This window comes from Sus scrofa, chromosome 18 (assembly GCF_054392235.1).
Source record: "Sus scrofa isolate SSC_HxYL_T2T_F1_AM1 chromosome 18, Sscrofa_HxYL_maternal_Yorkshire_Landrace_v2.0, whole genome shotgun sequence".
Lineage (NCBI taxonomy): Eukaryota > Metazoa > Chordata > Mammalia > Artiodactyla > Suidae > Sus > Sus scrofa.
In genome coordinates, this window is record NC_139400.1 from 13,626,310 (window position 1) to 13,651,257 (window position 24,948).

Here is a 24,948-nt window from a genome sequence, read left to right on the forward strand (position 1 = left end):
AAAAAATGGTCCAGAAGGAAATACAATTACAGTCGCTAGTAAGCAAATGAGAAAAGCCTCCCCGCAACCTCCACTCCTCCCCCACCGGCACAGGTTCTGACCGCATTTTTAAAACAGCAATTCGTTAGCTAATCACATATTTGAGGAGGAAAAGTCATCGCTGCTTGGAAAAGTCACAGGAAGAAATGACTGATGCCAGATGTCTCGAGTACTTTTCAGATGCCTCCATACTGAGGGTCTGGCCCGGATGCTCGAGAATTAGCCGCGCAATTTAAACGGCAGTTAAAACATTCTTTCTAGCCGACAGAATTAAATGTACAGCCGTTTAGAGCTACACAATAAGAACACACACAATTTAACCTCCGTAAGACAGTATTTATTCAAACTCTGCAGAGGACACAGAAAGGAACACATGGAACACTCTCGAAAAGGACTTACAGTTGAGGCGAGCATAGAACCCCCGAACCACACCGCGTAGCGCTGCATATGGTGCGTTATCACCTGAACCTCCACGGGCTTGGGCTGGAAAGCCAAGGGAGGTGTTTACTCCCCTGTTTACCCCGCCCCCGCCCGGCAGGCAGACGCGTGCACCCCACCGCCTTCCCCTTCCCGGAGACAGGACCTCCTCCCATCCTGCAGCCGCCGCTGGGACCCCACCCCACCCCTCCCCCGGCCCAGCCGGAGAATCCACAGAGCACACAGGTCAAGGGCACTACTTTTACCCAAAGCCACTCTAAAAAGTGAAACATGCAAGCAAATAACCCAATCGGTTTTTTCCTAACTAAACAAATGAGATGTTTTAGCACGTAGAGAGAATTCCAAATAAAGGTAAGTGTCGCAGAAATACCATAAGAAATTACATTTTGCCAACAGTGTGATCCCACTAGGGATCCCAGTTTGCTCCCATGTACCCCACACGGAAGCCCAACCTCGCCAGAAGGTGGAGTAAACTCCCCAGCTAGCTGAGAGTTATTAGCTCGGAGAAAAACACGTAACTCCCCGCTCACAGTAGTAACTTTGATTTAATGAGAATGTTTCCGCCCTGTAAGCCGACAGCATCTCAGGACACTGTGACGCCACCTGCCTGACCGCTCAGGGTATAAAAGAAACGGCTGGCTGGCGGAGCGGGGACGCTGCGGACTACATCACCCCAACTGCGCGCGAGGAGGGAGTTCAGGAAACAAACCTCTACAGATAATTTGTTTGCCTAAGAGGGCTATTCAAGCTTGTCTCACTCTGGGCTACAAAGACGCCGAGGCCCCAGCCCGAGGCCCCGCCCCCCGAGGCCCCGCCCCCCCGAGGGCCCCCCGAGGGCCGCTACCTTTATTCTGCCGCCGCTGAGCTCTTCGCTGAGTTTCAACCTGGCGTCCACCACCCTTTTTAAGTCTCTCTGCAGTCGACGTCCAAAATCCCTGAACATTGTCGAGCCTCCTGAAAGAACGACATTCTAAAAGACACAAAGCAGAGGTTTCCTTCCATGAGGACACCCACTCAGGCTCTTCTCCACCGGCCACGGCGAAATCCCCACGTACCAAACTGATGGTCTGAATAGCACACACTTCAACCTACATGAAAAGACAACAGCTGAAGCAAAGGTGATGTGATCAAAAAAGTACCAATCGTATTTTTTTTCTGTGTCACAAATTCTGTTTGTCTGGTTTGGGTTTTTGTTTTTCTTTTTTGGGGCCGCACCTACAGCATGTGGAAGTTCCCAGGCTAGGGGCTGAATCCATGCTACAGGCCTACACCACAGCCACAGCCACACAGGATCCAAGCCACATGTGCAACCTAAGCAGCTGGTGGCAACAATGGATCCTTAACCCACTGAGCAAAGTCTGGAGTGGAACCTGCATCCTCAAGGAGACTATGTCAGGTTCTTAACCAGCTGAGCCACAATGGGAACCCCAGAAATTCTTTCTCTCTGTGCTTTTTCTCCAATTATAACCAAGAGAAAACATAAAGCGATTCTCCCACAGGCTCCCTGTGGACACTACAAAGCTCTGCAAGGTCCAGGAGGCCAAAACAAGCTAAATCAACAGACAACTTGTCATAATAAACATCTAAAGCCAAAGTGACATTTGATCTTTAGCTACTTTGCCTTAACGATCATGGGGGGGGGGGGGGCGTCCAATTAACACCTGAGCCCTTCCAGAAGGGTGCTGTGGGAGCCTTGCTGCTCCCTCCCTCCATCACTCTAGGGCCCCTGAGCGGCTGCGACAGGAGCCTGCGTGCAGGGAAGAGGGACAAAAGGGAACCACACTAACTCTCTTATCAACTGATAGAAAAGTCGGATCCTTTCAGGCCGCAGGATATTACCCAGGGTGATGAAAGTGGAATTAAGTGCATCCTGACCTATCTTTCTTAGGGAAAGTAACCATTTGAGAAAACTGGAGAAGGAAAACCAAGCACCGCCTCACAGAGCCAGAAAGCCCGACTCCCAGACCTTGAGGTGGCCCTGAACCCGTCAGCAGAAGGCACAGGCGCCAGCGTGCGGGACACGCCTTCCCGTCTGGGGACCCGGGTGACAGGTCAGAGAAGATCAGATTCACCCATTCCTGCCTCCTGCTGCCCTCAGGCGAGGCAGCCAGCACTCCTTTCTTGTTAACCTCCGGCCCCCGTTCAGACTCCAGATCAGCAGGTGAAACCAGAAGAGCGGCCAGTGAGGCTGTGGTCCCCCTGGGAGTCTACGCCGACTCCCCCCCACCCTCCCCCCACCCTGAGGGTCTGCAGGGAGAAGTTCCACCTTCAGGACCAACTGACTGCTGATCAGCTAGAACACGCTACCCAGCTGCTGGAAGTCACAGCAGCCTCAGGACTCGTGGTGGCCACAGCCACAGCTGCTGCATTTAAATACAATAGACAGCGTGTCACATGATGTTCTTCAGCCACGCGTGGCCAGTGGCGACTGTACTAAACGCCACGGGAACTGAACACTCCCCCCGGTCACGCGGGACAGCACCGGCTGGCAGCGCTCCCCGAGAGCCCGCAGGTCATACACTGCCATCAGGGTCGGTCCCAGTACCACACAAAGCCAGGCCCTCCAAGGGTGCTCGCTGCACGTTTGTTCAAGGCAGTCACAACCGTGGGGTCAGCACCGAGCCCATCCTCGCTCTCCTTACGACAGGCCTCTCCTCCAGGCAGGGCGTGTGCGGCTGTGAGCATGGCTCCTCCCTCCTAGGGACACCGGGGTTGCGCCACTTCTGGACACCTGCGCAGGACGCATCAGCTAAGGATGATGGGGGTGCATGTGAAGCTGGGGCTGAACCTGCTCTGTCCACCACCACCCCAAACTGCCTTCCCACCTGCTCACAGATCAGACCACATTCAGGATCTCACCTGACTAAGAGGCCTGTTTTGAGGAGGACTGGAAAAAAACAGTATCTTACAGTAAATATTTTTCTTTCAAGTATTAAAGACATTTTTACTCATTCAACATTATGAATAAAAAATTATATATATAGGGAGTTCCCGTTGTGGCGCAGTGGAAACGAATCTGACTAGGATCCATGAGGTTGCGGGTTCGATCCCTGGCCTCACTCAGTGGGTTAAGGATCCAGCGTTGCTGTGAGCTGTGGTGTAGGTGCAGATATGGCTTGGATCTGGCATTGATATGGCTGTGGTGTAGGCTGGTGGCTACAGCTCCAATTCAACCCCTAGCCTGGCAACCTCCATATGCTGCAGGTGTGGCTCTAAAAAGCTAGGAAAAAAATATATATATATGTATATTTATATACATATATATATACACACACACACACAACTTTACAATATGCTTCTCTGATTTAAAGGGTATTAACATCACTATAATATATAAGCCCTATTTAAGCAATCTGCTGTGAAAATATCATTCCTTAAACTGTATCAAGATGCATTCACATCTGCTTGACAAACATAATGAAAAAGAATTTCTGTCAACTCCCAAGCCACTGATAAAGTAGGTTTAAAAATATTGTAGGAGGAGTTCCCTTCGTGGCGCAGTGGTTAACAAATCCAACTAGGAACCATGAGGTTGCGGGTTCCATCCCTGGCCTTGCTCAGTGGGTTAAGGATCTGGCGTTGCTGTGAGCTGTGGCATAGATCGCAGACGCGGCTGGAATCCAGTGTTGCTATGGTGGAGGCTGGTGGCTATAGCTCTGAATAGACGCCTAGGCTGGAGCCTCCATATGCTGCAGGAGCGGCCCAAGAAATGGCAAAAAGACAAAAAAATAAATAAATTTAAAAAATGTATATATTGTCTTGCCGGCCCCTCCCACTGCCCCTAGATTCCTCCCCACCACCTTCAACACCACTTCGGGCTCCACTCAAGGCAGATTTCCGCAACCCTGCGCTGACCCCACCTCCATCTCCGCCAAGTGCCCTCCCCCTGGCCTGCCTCCTCCTCTCGGCTCTGCAGGCCACGCCCCAGACTCACCTCCACACCACCTTCTCCAAGCCTTTCTTGAACCCTTCTGATGATATGCAATCTGCCCTTCTCGCCATGCCCATAATTTCCATGAGTCACCTTAATGACGTGTAGCTTGGTGGTTCCCAGGAGAATTATTTCAGGGTTTTTTGGCTGTGCGTGTGGCACACAGAAGTTCCCAGACAGGGAGAGAACCGATGCCACAGCAGTGACAACACCAGGTCCTTAACCAACTAGGCCACCAGGGAACTCCTGGGAATTATTTCAGTATTATATTTCGCTTTTTTATAAGCCCTTGAAGACAAGAACCATCTCTCATACATACGCGAACCTTCTAATTTAACAAGAATAGTGTCTCGTATTTAGTAGAAACTCAGACATCTGATAAACAGAATTCAGGAAGAGAAGACACTCAGTTACATTACAAAGCCCTCAAACAAAGCATCCAAGGTACTAAACACTGGCTAACCCAGTGAGCTAATTGCTAAGAGTGGTTCTCCATCTGGCTACGCAGTAAAATCATGTGGGATGCTTTCAAAAGCCAGATGCCTGGCCCAATTATATGAGAATCTGGGTGGGACCAGACATCTGTATATCCTGATGCTCCTCGGGTGATGTCCAGGGACAGCCAGACCGGAAAACTTCTTGTTTCAAGCAGCACCCGCTGCCTTCAATGGCCTGGCCCCTCGGAGAACTCACAGGTGTCCAAGGCTCACCTCTGACACACGGGTACCCTGCAGACCCATCTCCCTCGAACAGAAATAGGAGGCATGTGAATGCCCTTCTTACAGGCCAGAATGAAAGAAGCATTAGATTATGCTTCTTTTGTCTAAAAAAAAACTGTTTGGCTTTTTTAAAAGAATCTAAATTATCAGGGAGTTCCCCGTGTGGCTCAGCAGGTTACGAACCTGACTAGTATACATGAGGATGTGAGTTCAATCCCCAGCCTTGCTCAGTGGGTTGTGGATCTAGTGTTGCCATGAGCTGTGGTGTAGGTCACAGATAGGACTCAGACCCCACATGGCTGTGGCTGTGGTGTAGGCCGGCAGCTGCAGCTCCAATTTGATCCCTAGCCTGGGAAACTCCATATGACACAGGTGTAGCTCTAAAAAGAAAAAAAGAATCTAAATTTTCAAGGCCCTATTTTTTTTTCCACCATCCTCTTAGCTTGAGTAAGTGCTAACTCAAAGGCCAAGAAGATCTCAGGTGGTCTCAGGAGGGCCTCTTCTTGCTTCACCTGAGAATTTCCACCCGCAGTTCCCGACTGAGCCTGGGAAACGGAAGGAGTCCTGGCCCGGCCGTCCCTTGGGCGTCTTTGGGAGCAGCTCGGCCAAGGGGAGCGGCAGGCCTCGGGCACCAAGGAGCTGTCGGAGCTCTGCTTCGCTTCAGCCACCACAGCTGCCCTGAGGCCAGGGGGCTGGAGGCACAGTGCACGGGGCAGAGGTCAGGAAGCCGGCCTCCCAGAGGGCATCCTGCCCATGCAGGTAAACCGACAGAGCTCGGCAGGGGCTGCTTCCCCCTTCGGTGATGGACTTCTTCGGGTACCAGCGGCGGCTTCCTGCTTCTTCAGTGGCTTCAGTGCTGAGAACTGTGTAAGCCCCGCGGCAGGACAAGCGTGGGCCCAGCAGGTAAGGGGGCAGCGATGGGGTAAGGGCGAGGCTGGAGACCCAGAACACTCGGCTCGCAGAGCAGCTGTGCAGAAGCACTCGTACCTACTACGCCTTCCAACTCCGAGAGGGTCTTGGAAGTACTTTCAAAATCCCACAGACAAACATCCGTGCATTTCATGAACATAAATGTCGTGGTGGAAGGTTCTTTCCACAGCAAGCGCACGTCCACACTCAGGAGGAGGGGTGGGGAAGGCAGGACTAAACACACAGAGTGAATCCCAACAAGGCCGCCCACCCGTCGAGATGCCTGCCCGGAGCCCTCACCCCGGGCAGTGGCTTCGGGAGACGAGTGGGCAGAGCTACAGCGGAGCCACGGGGCCCTGCAGGGGGAGGAGCAGACGGCCACTCTCTCCGAGGCCCTCCCCAACAGCAGCAGCAGAGGCGCTCAGTGAACGCGGCCTGACTGGCCTGTGAGGCCCAATCTGGAAAGTTCAACCACGTCCCCGACACCTGTTCTCCTGCGTGAGCTCCTAGGAGCAAGCCCCTCCCGGTCACAAGGCTGCTCGGGCAGAAGAGAGCAGATGCGGTGTAGACCCGATGGCCCACAAAGCCAGAAATAGTCACCGTCCGGCCCTGTGCAGAACAAGTTGGCCAAGCCCTGGTCCGAGATCGCCAGGGGAAGAGAGCACGACCGAAGCCGGGACCCGGCCAGTTAACGGACAGCAAAGCACATGCTTCGGCCTCAGTGTGAAACTTCCATTCGCTCATCAAGCCCTCTGTTTTGGGAACAGTCCCCTTGGCGGTGGCCGTGGCAGAGGTGGGGGTGCCAGGAGACAGTCCTCACCCTCCCTGAAGCCCTGTGACAGTGACAGGTGGACGAGAGCAAGGTGGCCTGCCAGCTGGCTCCCTTGCAGGGTGACCACAGGGCTGCGGCCCCACCCGGACAGCCTTGGAAGCAGGCAAAGAGGTGCTGGGGCTCACCCACCCATGCAGGGCCCCAGCCCGCGGGCAGCAGAGTGGGGTGGGCCCATGCGTGTCCTTCCACCCCCACAGGGAACAGAGCCTGACAGGAGAGAAACACGGTCAGCTCCCAGTCGGCTCCCTCCAGCCCCTCACAAGGCTGCAGTCACTCTGCCAAGGCCCTGAAAGCAGCACACAGCCGGGGGAGCACAGCCGGCAAACGGGGCGGGCGGAGACCCTGCTGCCACCACCCCCGGGAGGCAAGGCCGGTCCTGGTGGGGAAAGGGCCGGGAGCGGGTGTCCCTCTTTGGGGAATCACCTTCCTCCCACATTTTCCATGATCCTCAGTGTCACATGGTGGGAAAAGCATGGGTTTTCAAAGATGTGGGAAAGGGACTCGAAATCCAAAGGTTCTTGGAGTTCCCGTCGTGGCTCAGCAGTAACAAACTCGACTGGCATCCATGAGGACGCAGGTTCCATCCCTGACATAAAGAGTAGCAATATTTTTCTGGATCTGTCTAAATCAAAGGAAATAGAGCAAAAAGAAACAAATGGGACCCAATTAAACTTAAAGCTTTTGAACAACAAAGGAAACTATGGACAAAATGAAAATAGTATGTAATGAAAGGTAGAAAATATTTGCAAACGACATGGCAATACGGGGTTATTAATATCCAAAATATATAAACAGCCCGTACAACTCAACACAAAAAAAAAAAAAAAAAACAATCAAGGAGTTCCCATCGTGGCGCAGTGGTTAACGAATCCGACTAGGAACCATGAGGTTGCGGGTTCGATCCCTGGCCTTGCTCAGCGGGTTAAGGATCCAGCATTGCCATGAGCTGTGGTGTAGGTTGCAGACGCGGCTTGGATTCCGAGTTGCTGTGGCTGTGGTGTAGGCCGGTGGCTATAGCTCCAATTCGACCCTGGAAATCTCCATATGCCGCGGGAGCAGCCCAAGAAATGGCAAAAAAAAAAAAAAAAAAAATCAAAAAATGGGCAGACTATCTGAACAGACATTTTTTTCCAGAGAAGACACAGAGATGGCCAATAGGCACATGAAAAGATGCTCGACATCATTAATCATTAGAGAAGTGCAAATTAAAATCAAAATGAGACATCACCTCACACCTGTCAAATGAACTATCATCCACAAGACCACACACACACAAAAATATCGGCCGGGATGTGGAGAAAACGGAACCCTTGTGCACTGTTGGTAGGAACGTAAATGGGTGCAGCCACCATGGAAAACAGTATGGAGATTGCTCAGGAAACTAAAAATAGAACTACCATATGATCCAACAATCCCTCTGCTGGGTATTTATCCAAAGAAAGTGGAAACACTAACTCAAAAAGATGTGTATGTACCCCTAGTGTTCCTAGCAACAAACACTATTTACAAAATCCAAGATACAGAAGCAACGCACATGTCCATCAACAGGGGAGCGGACAAAGACGTGGTACATATACCCAAGGGAATATGACTCAGTCTTTAAAAAAAGAATGCAATGCTGCCATTTGCAACAACATGGATAGACTTGGAGAGTATTATACGAAGTGAAATAAGTCAGAGGAAGACAAATATTGGATGATATGACATGCATGTGGAATCTAACAGAGAAAACAAACTACAAACATAACAAACAGGAAATACACTCACTAATACAGAGAACAAACTCGTAGTTATTAATGGGGAGACAGCAAGATAAAGGGAGGGAATTAAGATATACAAACTACTTATGTCTAAAATAAATAAGCTATTGGGATATACTACAGAGCACAGAGAATACAGCCAACATTTTATAACGTTAGAGAAACGGAGCATAAATTTAGACATCGCGACTCACTAGGAAATGTATACACTACTGTACATCGACTACATCTCAAGTTTCTTTTTTAAGGTCTCAGACCAATTGGCTCCATGTGAGCAGGGTCCATCTCAGGGGTCAAGGTCAATACCCACCAAGCAGGGAGCCCCGTCTACAAAGCCATCTCTGCCTTACGAACCCGTACATCCACTGAACGGGAATGGAACTGTCTAATGAGAAACAGTCACCTTCTCCTGAACCATCTGAACCACTGGCAGACGTTTCACTTCCCCCACGACGAAATGAGGACTCAGCAGTTCCTCGTTTTCACGGACAAGACGACCCAGCTAAGGGTAAGGGAGATGTAGGAAGCAGGGAGACAAGGCACGGATTCTACCCAACTTGAACACCCCCATCTGTCTCTAGTTTCCCTTTCTTGCACATTTTATTGAGAGAGAGAGAGGTGTTTAAGAGTATATAATAACAAAAATAGAATTATAATTTTTCACCCATAAAAAATTGTCTCTATATAGAGGAAAATATTTTCCACTGCTAAAAGTAGTGTTTATTAACTATACAACTTCAAACAATTTTAAGACAAAAAGTAGAAGTGATCCATCTCCCATCCCCAGACATTCTCAGAGTTCAGCATGTGTCATCCAAAGCCTTTTCTTACACATATACGCCAACTAGATTTTTAAATAAAATGAAATACTACTAGGTGTAAATGCTGCAGCTTGTTTTTTCACTTAGCAATATGTATCATAGACATCTTTTCATCTGAATTTACATTGATTTACCTCATTCTTTTTTTGGGGGGGGGGGGCTGCACCCATGACATGTGAAGGTTCCCAGGCCAAGGGCTGAACCCACACTACAGCAGTGACAATGCTGGATTCTTAACCTGCTGTGCCACACAGGAACTGCGATTTACCTCACTCTTTTCTTTTTTGTCTTTTTTTTTTTTTTTTTTTTTTTTTTTGTCTTTTTGCTATTTCTTTGGGCCGCTTCCGTGGCATATGGAGGTTCTCAGGTTAGGGGTCTAATCGGAGCTGCAGCTGCCGGCCTACGCCAGAGCCACAGCAACGCAGGATCCGAGCCGCGTCTGCAACCTACACCACAGCTCACGGCAACGCCGGATCGTTAACCCACTGAGCAAGGGCAGGGACCGAACCCGCAACCTCATGGTTCCTAGTCGGATTCGTTAACCACTGCGCCATGACAGGAACTCCTACCTCACTCTTTTCAAAGGCTGCACAGTACCCCACTGTGTAGAGGAAACAAAATTTATTACGCCCTCACTACTGAGTCTGAACTCTCCTCTTTAAAATTCTGCTCCCCGAGCCTGAGGACGTAGGAGGAAGTTAGAAGCTGAGGGCAGAGGGAGGCACCCAAGCAGAGGTAACTGCAGATGAGGGATTACCATCCCTCTCGATATCCAGCAAACTTCTTTTATCCTGTAACTACACAGCCTAGCTTTTCCTCACTGCAAGGTCAAAATTCCCTGTACTCAAAGAATTCTGGAAAAAAATATTACACGAGTATATTTTCTCCTAGATTGTTCCACTTCAGGCTTTGACTTCTTTCTGGAAACAGCACATCTGGCACAAACTTAAATGGACAGGAAGCAGGACCAGTGAGTTCACGCAAAGTGTGAGAGAAGGACCCATTTCTCTTTCAATCAAGACACAGGGTTAAAATTGTCCAATGTGAAATATAACTGACCAGGTAAAAATAAAGATACAAGAATATTTCAATTAAGTGCTTCCGTTTAACTGAGTCTTCTTTCCAAACATTTAAGTCATCTCTCTTCCAAGAAAAATATTTTACCAGTGCACTTGTCTTTGACAAATCCTATAAAACAGGAGTGGAACAGCAATGCTGCATATTGATGGTAAGACCCTATTAGTCTGAGAACGCTGGGCCTTTAATTGTGGAATGAAACCCAAGCACCTTACCCAAGCAGCCTGTACCTTATACAGCGGACGGCGCACGTCGATGGGGCAGTTCTGAATCACTTCATCAACGACATCCGAGATGGATTCCATGAAGTCGGGGTTGGCAAACTAAGTTTTACATAAATAAATAAAAGAGACAGGACATATTTCTCTCAGTAACTTTTTTTAAGAAGGAACCTTAACAAATCCACAATTTCCTATAAAACCGTCACACTGGAATGAGTATGAAGATGAATCCGAGCGACTATGTGTGTGCATGGAGGGACGTGACAGGTCCCCTCCAGAGATGACACACGTGGGTGCAGTGACAGAAAAGCCTCCAACAGGACCAAGGACAGACCAGCCGTGCGTGAGAATCCACAGTAGGAGACTGCGGCAATCGCGTGCATCACGTGTGTGGTAAGTGATGAAAAACACGGGAGAATATAATGAGTTCATCAGTTATGAACACCGATGTCATGAAAAATTTAGCTAAGGTTACAGGAAGAAAAAGCAGACAATGAGGACTTCCCGTCGTGGCGCAGTGGTTAGCGAATCCGACTAGGAACCATGAGGTTGCGGGTTCGATCCCTGCCCTTGCTCAGTGGGTTAACGATCCAGCGTTGCCGTGAGCTGTGGTGTAGGTCGCAGATGTGGCTCAGATCCCATGTTGCTGTGGCTCTGGTGTAGGCCAGTGGCTACAGCTCCGAATGGACCCCTAGCCTGGGAACTTCCATATGCCAAGGGAGCAGCTCAAGAAAAAGGCAAAAAGACCAAAAAAAGAAAAAGAAAAAGAAAAAGCAGTCAATGAAAGACCACACTGCGAACCTGAGCTAGACGACTGGAGAGGATCTAAGACGGTGGTTTTTCCTTTTTTATTTTTTATTTTTTATAAATTTAAAGACGGTGGCTTTTAAATGAAATCGTCAATGTAACCAACCATGTTCCTGAGTAAACAGGCTTGGATTCAAGTCTGTTTAAATAAGTAAGCTAAAGTACAAGTAATCCAATGACAAAATTTTGCAACATGCTTTAAAACCCAAGGAAGGCGTTAATGTGCTCTGGGGAGGAAGGTAACACCCAGTCATGCACCAGCTAGATACTGTGGGTTCGACGTCTATTCTAAATCAATGCTATGAAAGGCATGAATGAATGAGCCTGACGGCGTGGGTTACAGCAAGGCATACATCGTGTGCCATTCCCCTGGACGAAACGTTCATACACATCTAAAAACAGACAGCAGTTTGTAACCTCCCCATCAAATGGAAACTGAATGAGGTGGAAAAATACACCAAAAGACAAATAAAATCCATTTTATTTAAGCCTTGAAATGCTGCCTCTTAATTACTGCTTCTGCTGCAAAAGTAATAATAATTCTTTGTGACTGCTAGTTAAAAGGATGCTATCCGTTTTTTTTTTTTTTTTTTTTTTTCGTCTTTTTAGTTATTTCTTGGGCCTCTCCTGCGGCACATGGAAGTTCCCAGGCTAGGGGTCGAATCAGAGCTGTAGCCACTGGCCTATGCCAGAGCCACAGCAACGCGGGATCCGAGCTGCGTTTGCAACCTATACCACAGGTCACGGCAATGCCGGACCGTCAACCCACTGAGCAAGGGCAGGGACCAAACCCGCAACCTCATGGTTCCTAGTCGGATTCGTTAACCACTGCGCCACGATGGGAACTCCACTATCCGTAATTCTTAAACGCCATTTAACTAATGGAAAGGCTAGTCCTCAGATGCCTTTGCTAAGGCAGGGAACACAGCAGGACCACCTGTTCTGGGTTAAAAACTCGAATTTGGACAGAGCAACACCAAGGGAGAGGTGAGATGTCACCTTGTACAGAGGTAAATTTCATTCGGTCCCCGAGATTAACTGGTTTTCCTATGAAATGACTTTGGATTCCATTATCTTCTATTGCTCTTAAAGCTTCTTCCTAACCACTCGTGGTTTAATGAACCATTATCTATTGAACAGACAACGGAGCTGAAGAGTCAACCAGTCAGGCAGGCACAGGGCCGGGGGGCGGTGCCCACTGCCGGGGCTCTGCCCGCACACCGGGGGGCAGCCGCGCTCAGACCCCTTGGAGGGCGGACGCCTTACCTCCGGGTGAAAGAAAATCTCAGGGCCCAGGAACCGCTCGTAGCCGACGTCTACCACGAACTTCTTCTGGTTGATGGCGTTGATCCCCGTGTACTGCTTGATCCACCTGCGAGGATCCACGTCATACTTGGCAAACTCCTTGACTATATCAGGGCAAATGTAACAGTACTTCTCCTGCAGACACACCGAGAGGTCACCAAGCATTAACAGCTGCCCAGAGTCTGCCCTCAGACAAATGCCCAGTGACCCCGGGACACCCCTGAAATGCGTCCTGCCCACAACCACACCTCCACGACGGACGTGCTTTAAGCCTCTGAGACTTTTCACAACCACGCTCTGAACACGCCAATCTGTGTTCTCTGCAGCCTGGCTATCAATCTCAGCCTTACTCCAATTTTGCTGCAGACCATCTGAAATAATGTCTAACAGTGTCTGCTAAGTATCCCGTCTCCAACTTCTCCCTTCCTCGTTCCCCTTGGGCCTCCACATGGCGCCCGCCTGGGCATCCACTGCCACCCAGCCTGGACCAGCGGACCTGCGCTGTAGCCCAGGGCCCTGAAGGCAGAGGCTCCAGCCTGTTGCCGGCCCGCAGGCTATTCGGCCCGCAGGCTATTCATCCGCTGTGCAGTCTGACGCCCGCGGTCAGCGCCTCCACGGCTAAGATGTGCCGAGGGCCCAGCACCTGGGACGCACAGGGAGTAAATGCCTGCCCGCTGGAGCCCACACTCTGGCTGAGCGTCAGGGAGGAAGCAGCCGTGGTGATGAACACAGTCTAGGTACCAAGGACAAGAGAAAAGGCTGCTGGGGCAGGAGGAGCCCCGTGTGTCAGTGCACATGGCTTTCGTCCTACACCAGCCCCTCCTGAGATACGGAACGTGTCTCCTCAGCATCCAGGGATGCTCGACAGGACCTTCGGGTTGACCATCTGTCCTTAGAGCTACCTCAGCAAAGCAGCAGGTGGCACTTGGGTACCGGATTCTGAAAGCAAGCGTCTTGTGGGCCAGATGGGCTTTGTTCAACACCAGGGCCACAGCTGGTGCTCACTACACGTTTTAGAAGGACCTCGGAGAGCATTTTCACCATATTAAGTTTAAGGTTTCTTAGACTCCCTGGAACAGATCCTAATACCCTCTTGATGTGCTCTGCAGAATTATAAGCTACACCACCCTGTGTCCGTTGATAACGGAGAGCGCGGGTCAGTCTGCAGAACCTTAAAGCTACAGACTGGAGACGGGAATGTGAAGCTGCCCTAAGAGGCCCAGCCAGTTTCTTAGGGCGTCTCAGCCGGCTTAGCAGACGGCATGAAATGCTGTGACAAAGGACGAGCGTGGCTGCGGTAGCCCTAAGCGCTGGGCTCTCGCTGCAGGGCGGGGTGACCTCAGGAGGGGTAAGAGGCGGGGCAGCTCTGAGCCGCAGCAGGGCCAGTGCAGCTCACCTGGACAGAACACAAGGACTCTCTGATCCCAGCGCCCCCGTCCGGCCTGAGTGGGCCAGCCCCGGGTTCAAAGTCAGAATGGACCCCAAACAGCCAGCAATAAAGAAAACGCCACCGTGAGGACCAGGAGAGCAGCCTCAGGTCACACACACTCAGGGCTCGCTCGAGAGGAGCAAGAGGGGTCAGTCACCTTTGTGACAGAGGTGGGTGGGGAGGGAACTGGGTCAAATGACCAGATTTCGTTTCTTGAAGAAAAGCAAGGGAAGGAGGGAAAATGTGTGAAGTATTCCGTCTAAAAAAGCCCACCGCTGCTTCCATCAACTCCCCCCCACCGCCTCCGGAAAGGACCGACCTGCCCCTGCCCCACGCCAGCGCACTCTGTCCTCAAACTGCCTGTGTTCACCACGAGCACCGGCCAACGGTGGGGGCGGGGGGGTTGCCCGGCTCCCTCCCCTTCAACCAGACTTCAACTAAGCCTCTGGTGCTTCGTGGGAGGAAAGGGCCTGGGGGACGGGGACTGACGGGGGCGGGGGAGGGGGGGTGCAGGCGGAGGGCAGGCAGAGCTCCCCTGCGGCTCAGACAGAAACCGTGTTCTATGGGAAGGGAGGTGCTCCAGGCCACCTGTCACCCACACTTAAATTCTTCTCCAAAAACAAAACTCTTGCTCTTCAACTATATAATAATAACAATCCCTGTATTACTAAAAATCTCTTGCATTTTGACTTAAAAAAAACAGTAATTTGTCCAAATTTTGCAACCTGAGAAGAAAATTCCTTAAAAAGGGTCTGTCAACAGAAAACAGACTCAGAGACTTTGAAAACAAACTTATGGTGACCAAAGGGGACAGGCTGGGGGAGGGATGGCCTGGGGCTGTGGGACCAGCATGTGCACACTGAGGTCTATGGAATGACTGGCCAACAGGGAGCCGCTGTACAGCACAGGCAACTCTACCCAATATTCTGTGACAGTCTACCTGGGAAAAGAATCTGAAAAAAATGGGTGTGTGTATGTGTGTAAGCGGATCACTGTGGTACAGCAAAAATGATCACAACACTGAAAACCAACTCCACTTCATTAAAGCTTTAAAAAGGGCGGCAGCGGGGGGGGGGGGGGTCTGTCAACTGCTACATACAGAGTAATACAAAGACCAAACTGATGGATCAGGTCAGGCAGGCATTTTAAATAAGGACCAATCAGCCATCTTTCCTCTAATCTTCCTGATTTCATTTTAAAAATTCCTGTAACTTTCCCAGCATGTTAACGAGAGTCTAGGAAATACAGGTGGAGCCTGCTGAATGACTCCCTGGGCGCCGGGATACTCCAGGTGCTGCAAAGGCGCATGACTCCCTGCTCCCTACCCCAGAGATGAAGCAGACAGCTAACTGAAGGTCTGCCTAGTTAGGCTCCAATTAAAGGGCTGCTCACTCTGCACGGTGCTCCATACCACTTAACTAGCTGTTCTCATTCACCGCGGGAAGCTCCACAAGCACAAGTGGTAAACAGATCCAGGGGACGGGGGAGGTGGGAGCGGGGCGACGGCGCAGGGGAGGCACCCGACGCCAGCCCCCTCGAGACCGCCCGTCCCCGTGGTTTTACCTTGATGGCCTTTGCGGTCTCCAGGGACTGCTCGGGAGGGACGCCCACCTCCCTCTCCCTCAGCAGCTGCTGGATGAAATAGGTGATGTCTCGGCCCGCAATGGGGATGTGTTTGATGCAGCTTCCGATGACATACCCTTCTGCCTGGGGGGGAGGAGGAGGAAGGCCGGTGAGTGACCCTGGGGTGAGCGCCCTGCTCGCCTGCCCCTCCTGGATCACAAGCATTTACTGACCCCCAGCCTGTGTGGAGCTCGGGCCTGGAGGCCTTCTCACATGAAAGCACGCGCAACTCCAGCTCCATCAGCAGAACCTGAGATGCCCCAAGAGCCACCCAAGTGATGCTTTCATGAGGAATGTGAGGAGAAAACCACATGAAATAGTTCACTGCCAAAAAGTACTGCTGTCTGTCAGAACAATGGACCAATCATTTTCTTTGTTCTTCTAACAAAAAAGAAGTCGTGTCTATAAACTGTTGAGCCACCTATAAATCGTCCTGCATTGAAAAGTCAACCATTTGGCTTCAGGACTTGGATTCTAACCCCAGACTCAAACCCTGCCCCACATTTGGGGCTGAGTAGCCGTGGACACGTATGTTGACATGTTTCAGCCTCAGCACCTTCGTCCACGACGTGGGGCAGGGGGCGGCAACACAGTGATAAAATGCGGGGTCAAGCGCAGCCCTGCTGGACCTGCAGCCAGTGCTCAGTGAATGGTGCCTGGTCTGCAAGAGGAACACCCGGCAGGTTCGCCTACACCCTACGCCCAGTGACACCCGTGCTGAGGGCCAGGCTCCTCTGGTTCAGCCGCCCTCCAGGGCAGGGAAGCAGCAGCTGCTCAGCCCCAGGGCCCTCGCCAACCTCCCTGAGGGCTCAGCTTCCCACGGAAGCCTCAGGCTGGGAACTCCCGCTGGCTCTACCAGGAGCTAGAGTGACAACCGCCACCCCAGCCTCACCAGGTAAAGAAGAGATGGCACCGCCTCTGTGCCACGTGCCCCTGAGACAGAGGAGGCGGAATGAACGAACCACTGAGAATGTACAGGTTTTTGTGACCACAAGCACAGACTTGGTCACCAGCTAAGCCGCAAGAACAAATTGCAGGATTCCTCCCGTGTTTTCTTCAGATTTACCCAACGTCCACAAGTGAGGGAAGGCGGGGCCTTTCCAGAACTGTCCAAGCCATTTATAAAATATTTTAAGATCAAGATAAAATATAAGTAGAAATTATTAAAATAGCAAAGATCAACTTAAACTCATAATATTAGCTCTCTCACAGAAGCTATGCGTGATTTTTATATTCTATGCCTTACATATAACATGTTCTAAAATTAATTCAACCAGCTGTAAATACGCGTCAGCTTCATCACAGCATTAACTATATCAAAACAACACACATATCCAAAAACAGGAGAGTACGTGCATTACGTCATACCCACGCGATGGGCTATCACGCGGTGACGATTCTTGCACAGAATGCTTAACAACAGGAAAAAACATTAGGGATAAACCAGTATGAAAAAAAACCGTTTTAGGATTATATTGTACAATTAGAATATAAAATCAGATACAGGATATTCCAATTTTGCTGAAAGTTTAAGAAAAAGCACTTAGAAGGCCATACGACTGTATAACGCAGTTGTTCGAGTGGGTTTATGGGTTATTTTATTTCCTTCTTCACATTTCTCCATTTTATCCAAATTTTGTGTAACAAATGTAATTTTTTAAATCAGGAAAAAGACAGAACAAAGGAAGAGATAAAAACGTGAACAGCTTTCTCTGGGGGCCTGCTCGCTCCATGAACTTCTGCTCTCTTCTCCTGAGTCAGATGCACGAGGGAGGCAGAACAGCAGGGCCCAGGAGACCCTCTGGCGACCGCGGCTGCACTGCCGTCCGAGGGCACAAGCTCAGAGAGACAGCCAGTCAGGTTCCCCCTCAGGGGCACTCACACTTCTCGTGACCCGAGGCAGCAAGTGTGCTGAGCGTGCCCCACCCCCTCCCTCCTCGCCCCCACTGGCTGGGCCCCGGGGACAGGACGGGACAGGAGGGGAGGGGCCAGGCTTTTCTCCTCCTGACAGTGGACATGCCGACCTCCTTCAGTGATTTCTGGCTTCTGAGGAATTAAAGCTTTAGCACATTAGTATTATCATTCCTCCAACTTCCTGAAATACAACAGTGACCATTTCTTCAATTGAAGTCAATGAATTGTTTTTTAAAAAGCCCAAGGAGCATTTTTAAAAGAAGCTACACACACACACACACACACACAAAACATAACCTGGCTGTCTTTTGCAATGGTGAGCTGTACCCATGGCTCATGGAAGTTCCTGGGCCAGGTATCAAACCTGTGTCACAGCAGCAACCCCAGCTGCTACAGTGATGATGCCAGATCCTGAACCTGCTATGCCACCAGGGAACTCCAACATAGTTGTAATATATATAAATAACAAGTAACTAGAAATAGGGTTCCCTCTAAGCAGGGCACCTGGAGGAGGAAGGCCAGGAGTGAGGGGTCGGTCTATCCACTGTACACCCCTTTCAGGCAGCTTCAATTCATTTTCAAAAAACAAACTTCAAATAATTCACCTAAACAGTCCACTGGACTGAAAGAAAAATATAGGTATTGTCTCTTAAAGCCTGAATTAGGAACCACTTCTCTAATATTTTGAAAATTAAAACCAAAAAACACTGCAGAGCATTCTGTGAGTCAAATGAACAATCTCCCCTTCCTGGCTCTTAAATTTTAAAAAACAGGAGTTCCTGTCATGGCTCAGTGGAAATGAACCTGACCAGTACTGAGGATGCAGGTTCGATCCCTGGCCTCATTCAGTGGGTTAAGGATCTGGCGTTGCTATGGCTGCGGTGTAGGCCAGCAGCTGGAGCTCTGATTTGACCCCTAGCCTGGGAACCTCCATATGCCGAGGGTGCAGCCCTAAAAAAAGACAATAAATAAATAAATAAATTTTAAAAAACAAGCCCTTTCCCTAAAGCATGAGCTGACTGAAGCCATCCCCGTCTTGTCAGAGCACAGGGCCCGTCCTTCAGCGGCTGCGCACCACACCTGCTGATGTCCAAGGTGACAGCTCAGAATGTAAGCCAGGACGAGCCTCCTGGTGACGCCCCCCCACCCCCACCCCCGCTCAAGCAGAGCCCAGAGCCCCACCACCATGGATTGCCAAGCACCGGCAGCAGAGACGCTGGGCGGCGTCTTCTTTCTCCGGTGCCTGGGTTCAGAACCTCTTGTTCCTTTGCCCAGCAGTGACATGGGAGTCACTCCTTCCTTCGGGGAGGCCTCCGGGGACCGAGGCCCTGAGAGTCTGCTTACCACCGGGATAGCGTGGGTGACCCCGTCCCCGCTGTCAATGACGATCCCCGTCAACGTGCGTTCGCCAACTTGTCTCGACGTCCAAGACGCGGCCAAGGCCAGCACTGCCTGCACAAGACACGGGACCGTGAGCAGAAAGGCAACGCCTGCCAGGGAGTGCAAACGGTGCCTGACGGTTCTCAGGGTCAAGCAACACGCCCTTTCTTACTCTGTCAGTCTGAGGAGCTCTTTCCCTTCCTTAGCCTCCCTCTTCCCCCTAAAATTCAAATTCCAAATTGGACAACACGCACATTTTGCACACAATCGGATGGAGTCACGTTTTCGATAAAATAAATCAAAGTTTGGCAAAGGGAAGCCAGTGTGAATCAGCAGGTCATGGCATGTGGCACCTGCACATCAATTTCCTATGCAACTCCTCCTCCTCCGAGGGACCAGGATGTGCAGAAGAGACTGTGGGAGACACTTCCTTAAACTGATTCCCCAAAACTTCAGTCAGTTCCCATCTACAGGGGGGCAGATAGTGAACAACAAGCAAAACCAACAAAATCCCCACCCTCCAGGCAAGTGGCTTCAGAGGAAGTTCTACCAGCTCATGGAACCCGCATCCCTAGGGGGACCCTCTAAAGGCATCTGTTTGGTCTTTAGCAGATGGTATTGTGTTTTGATGATCAGAAGTGAAAGAAGACACAAAAGAACCGTACTTACATCCCTATTGTGTCACTCAGAGATGAAAACAGCAGCGTTTCGTGCATATACAAAGACAAATGCTGGACAAGTGCTGCACCAGCAGTAAAAACATAAGAACCTAAATCACAGGAGCTGTTCTGTACCGTGTGTACGTTCACACCTGAATGGTGGGTATGAGTGGGTGCTGAGGGTGACAACAGAGCCCGTGGGATCGCCGTTTCTTCCCGGTCAGCCAGCCGGGGTTTCGGGGGTCGTGGACACGGCTGCTTTTACCTGGACTGCAATGTAGAGTCCCGGGACGTTAAATGATTCGAACAGGATTTCCGCCAGGTACTCTCTGTTTTCTGGGGTGTTCAGCGGAGGTTCTGTCTGCAAGACAACAGCCACTGTAGCTGGTGTTCACCCAGTTTCATGTAATTGTGTCAGCACCACAAAACAGTGAACCTGAAAGCACGTTCATTAGGATGCTGTACCACCTGCTAGACGTACAGACTGCGTCCGCCCAGAGGCTACGCTAAAGACATCTGCACCTCGAGAAAGGGACAGCGAATTGGCTGTAGGGCTTCCGAGCCTGGAGACCGCAGAGTAAAGACCTCTCTAAACCCATCTGCTCTGCATAACCGCCCCCAACAAGAGCCAGTTACAGAAAAGGAAACCCTACCTGCACAAACGTCACACCCAAGCACCCTGAAATGCAAGAGCCCAGCAGGGAGCTGCCAAGAGCAGGAAGAACCCAGTCGAGACAGGCGAGGACCCGGCACACCAGATCCAGGTAAGCCATATAGCTTCAAATGGGAGCAAACACAGGAGCCCTTGCCCGGAACAAGAGCAGTCTGAGCCGAAGAGCAGAGGCCTCCCTCCCGAAGCCCAGCAGCCATCAGAGCACAGGCGGCAAAGGTCAGAGGAAGCATCTTTGCCTTCGAGTGTGAGCGGGAAGACCAGGGGCCGAAGCAGCCACACCCGGCCGCTGGCCCCTGCCCAGCCTGGACTCACACACAGCTGGTCAGAAAGAAGCCCCTCACTCAAAGATGAGGAAAGGACACGAAGAAACCAGCCAAAGAGCATCTCAAAGTACTACGAGAAGGAGAGAGAGAAAAAAGTAATAGGAAAAGCAAAGGCAGACAAAAAACACGTACCCAGAAAAATACAAAAATAAAGCAGATGAAAATCATGACAAAGATATTAAAAAATTCAAGTATCTATTTTAAAACAATCACCACTATGAATCAGGAGGAAATTAATGGGATTCCAGAAAGATAAAAAGAATAAATAAACCTGCTTTTTGTCATTCAGCAATAGGTTGGGAACATTTTTCCATGTCAATAATATGGATACACATCACATATTTAAGCTGCAAAAAAGAAAAAGAAAGAAAAAAAAGAAAGAATAAATAAAAATTCTCTGGGCCTTTGGCCAAAATTTCCACATTACCGATTGTTACAGACTGAGCTGTGACTCCCCAAGTTCCTACAGTGAGGGCCCAGCCCCCAAGTGCCTAAATCTGGAGGTGACACCTCGAGAAAGATAATTAAGGTTGAAGGAGCTCGTGAGAGGGGAGCCTAATTGGACAGAAATAACGTCGCTTACAAAGAAGGAAGGGACACCAGAGAGCCCTCTGGGCACAGATAGAGGAAAGTCTGGGGAGGACACGGTGGGGAGGCGGCCGTCTGCCAGCCAGGAAGAGAGCCCACCAGAAACCCACCCTGCCAGCACCTTCGCCTCGGACCTCCGGCCCCAGGACCATGAGCCGCTCAGCCGGTGGGATGTGGCTGTGCCCAGTCTGAGCGGACTCAGAGCAGGAAGGCCCAGCCAGCCTCGGTCAATGGCACAGCCACGTGGGGCCAGGTCTCAGAGCAGGAGCGCGTGGCCTGAGATTCGACATCTGACCACACAGCCCATCAAGTACTTTACAAAAACAAACTATCTTCAAACATGTGAGAACTTGGGAGAATCTGGTTCCTACAAACCCTTCAGTAATCAACTATCAGAAGATAAGCTTTAGCCAAACAACAGGAAGGCAAAAAAGTACAGCCAGACTTAGAGTGAACAATTAATCCGTTTAAGATGTGGGAATAAAGATTTTTCTTTTCTGGGCATTACAGCTACGGAACAGACGGGAAACATAAATTAAAACAGCAGGAAAAGTATCAAGAGGTACAGATGAACAGGAGGAAAGAACAGAGGTACTGATATCCTATCACAGACTCAAAAGACACTGTTCTATGGATAGAATATCAGAAACATTAGTATACACAAAGTTAGAAATATAAATATTAGAAGTTTAGTGACACAGTAAGAAGCAGATGACAGGAGGTAAGAAAGTGTGGAAATGGACCAACGTGGTCGTTCAGCACAGGAGGAAGTAATCATCCCTAAACACACAAAGGTGTTTTTTGTATTTTATTTAATGATTTTTATTTTCTTCCATTTTAGCTGGCTTACAGCGTTCTGTCAATTTTCTACTGTTCAGCAAGGTGATCCAGTCACACATACACATATACATTCTTTTTCTCACATTATGCTCCCGTATGTTCCATCCCAAGTAATTAGATATAGTTCCCTGTGCCATACAGCAGGACCTCACTGCTTATCCAATTCAAAGGCAATAGTTTGCGTCTATTAACCCCAAACTCCCAGTGCCTCCCATTCCCTCCCCCTCGGAAACCACAAGTCTGTTCTCCATGTCCATGATTTTCTTTTTCTACAGAAACATTCCTTTGTGCTGTATATTAGATTCCAGATATAAGTGATACCATATGGTATTTGTTCTTTCTCTTTCTGACGTACTTCACTTAGTATGAGAGTCTCTAGTTCCAACCATGTTGCTGCAAATGGCATTATTTTGTTCTTGTTAATGGCTGAGTAGTATTCCATTGTGTGTGTGTGTGTGTGTGTGTGTGTGTGTATATCTTCTTAATCCAGATAAAGATATTATACAAAATTTTGTTTCTTTTTCTTTTTACTGCCACACCCACAGCATATGGCAGTTCTCAGGCAAGAGACTGAATCCGAGTTGCAGCTGGGACCTATGCTGGATCCTTTAACCCACTGCTCCAGGCCAGGGATCGAATCTGCACCTCCTTAGCGGCACAGTCAGATTCTTAACCCACTGTGCCACAGCAGGAACTTTCAATATTTTTTTCAAGTACCAAATTATCAGAAATAACACATATCTAACAGACATCAAACAAGGAAGCTCCCATGTGATGCACTGAGTTAAGGATCCAGTGCTGCCACAGCGGCAATGCACGTCACAACTGCGACCTGGGTTCAATCTCTGGCCCAGGAACTTCCACGTGCCGTGGGCACAACCAAAAAATAATAAAAACAATCTCTCAAAAAAATGTTTTTAAAGAAATCAAAGAGAATACTAAGATTGGGTTTTAAAATATTAATACACAAATAAAACACATTAAACACAGAAGACATAGCTTACAGCTAAAACAGGTGAACTAAGGCCATATCCAGCAGCAGGCCAAACCAGCATGGTTAACTGACAGCTCTGCGGTCCAATCGGCTGGGTCATCCCGCCTCTGATTTTGCTAGGCTGCAGAGTGATTTCCTCTGTCTGCACTTAGGACTTCACAGGAGCCTAAGTAGGTGCACGTGGCAGCACGGGGCAGCACCTGGCAGGGGGACGGGCTCCGGAAGGTGCATCATGATTGCTAAGATCACCAGCGAGTACCAAGGAAGAAGTCTACCTACTAAAGAGGTCTCTTGGCTAAGATCACAGAACAACATCAAATCACATCCTCCAGGCAAGAGACCATCCACAACAAGGCGCCCTGAGGCTCCAAAGTCAACACTGCTCCTGAGATCAGAAACAAGCTAAGCGTCCATCACAGGGAACTGATGAAACAAATTCATCCAAAGTATTCATAAAATAATACTTCGCAGCACATAAAAAGGATGAGCTCTGTGTGTGCTGATACAATCTCTATGATAAACTGCTACATGAAAAGAGGCCTTTCCACACTGCATTCGTTCTTAAACACTTTGTAGCAACAACTCTTTTTAAACAAACAAGGTGCAAGGGAGAGAGGAACCGGGAGCTGTTCAATGGCAGAGTTTTGGTTTCGAAAGACAGGAAACTTCTGGAGACCTGTCACACAACAATGTGAATATATGTTAACTACTGAGCTGTACCTTAAAATGGTAAATTCCATATAACGTTTTTAAACACAGTTTTAAAATTTTTTTAATTTTTAAAAAAATTTTTTTAAAGGTATACAACAGCATGTCTGTTTCATAACCATTGCACAAAATAAGGTTACGTATATAACCCTGCGCCTGCACACGGCTGTCTGGTTAAGAACTGGTAAAGACGCTTTCCTCTAGGAAGGGGCTCCGGCGGCAGCACAGAGGGAGGGAGGCAGACACATGTGCACCCGAAACCCTTCTAGGCCTTTTGAATTCTGTGCTGCAGCTGTTCTCAAACACTCGAGCACATCTGGCTATCAACACGCTGGGGGCTTTCGTTTAGACTCTGGTGTAGCAACTGATGCAAAGCTCCAACACTGAAATGAGAATCAACACAGTCCCTGGATGGGAGGGAGAAAGCCATCCTAAGACACATGCGAGAAGTGACCCTCATCAAAGGCAGACTGCAAACGCGGGATCTAAGTCACTCAACAACACATAACTTCGTTGACTGTGCCGACCTCAAGGGGTTGAGATGAAATGTGTTACTGCCTTGAAGTACCCAGCACAGAGTTATTAGCACTGTGTCAGCAAGTTCTACCTGAGATTTCTTTCACTTAAAGCACATGAATAATGGCTGCAGATTCCAACAATACCGGTTACAACTTATCTCCTTAAACTTCCTCCTGTCAATCCGAAAAACAGGCCTAATAACTTCCTACCTCAGGGTTGTTGGTGGGATTAAATCAATGCGTGACAGTGGATCTACCCGTGGGGGAGGGCCAGGCACACATAACAAGTGTTGAAGAAAATCAGCTGAACACTCAGTGGTGTCTCTCATACACTAACTTCGGAAATCTATAAGCTCTTTTCGCACCTTGAAGAGGAAGCCAAGCACCTTAACAAGTTAATTTTTTTTTTCTTACATTTTTTGGCAAAACCCATGGCATAG

At 49.4% G+C, this 24,948-nt stretch overlaps 1 protein-coding gene across 8 annotated transcripts in view; it reads right to left on the bottom strand.

The window, feature by feature from the left end:
- The window catches only part of ACTR3B (actin related protein 3B), a 271,775-nt gene that overhangs the window by 210,491 nt on the left and 36,336 nt on the right, over nucleotides 1-24,948 (bottom strand). For 3 of the 8 annotated variants that reach the window (XM_021079298.2, XM_021079303.2, XM_085005077.1), the window contains 7 exons: nucleotides 20,130-20,225; nucleotides 19,170-19,277; nucleotides 15,852-15,995; nucleotides 12,821-12,994; nucleotides 10,757-10,849; nucleotides 1,322-1,447; nucleotides 439-522 (listed from right to left, as the gene is read on the bottom strand). In XM_021079298.2, the coding sequence (XP_020934957.1) occupies nucleotides 439-522; nucleotides 1,322-1,447; nucleotides 10,757-10,849; nucleotides 12,821-12,994; nucleotides 15,852-15,995; nucleotides 19,170-19,277; nucleotides 20,130-20,225 (825 nt within the window). Of the gene's footprint in view, nucleotides 1-177; nucleotides 523-1,321; nucleotides 1,448-1,532; nucleotides 1,566-5,639; nucleotides 7,491-10,756; nucleotides 10,850-12,820; nucleotides 12,995-15,851; nucleotides 15,996-19,169; nucleotides 19,278-20,129; nucleotides 20,226-24,948 lie in introns of those variants that run through there. The other 5 variants (XR_014833440.1, XR_014833441.1, XR_014833439.1 and 2 more) reach the window with 3 other exon arrangements.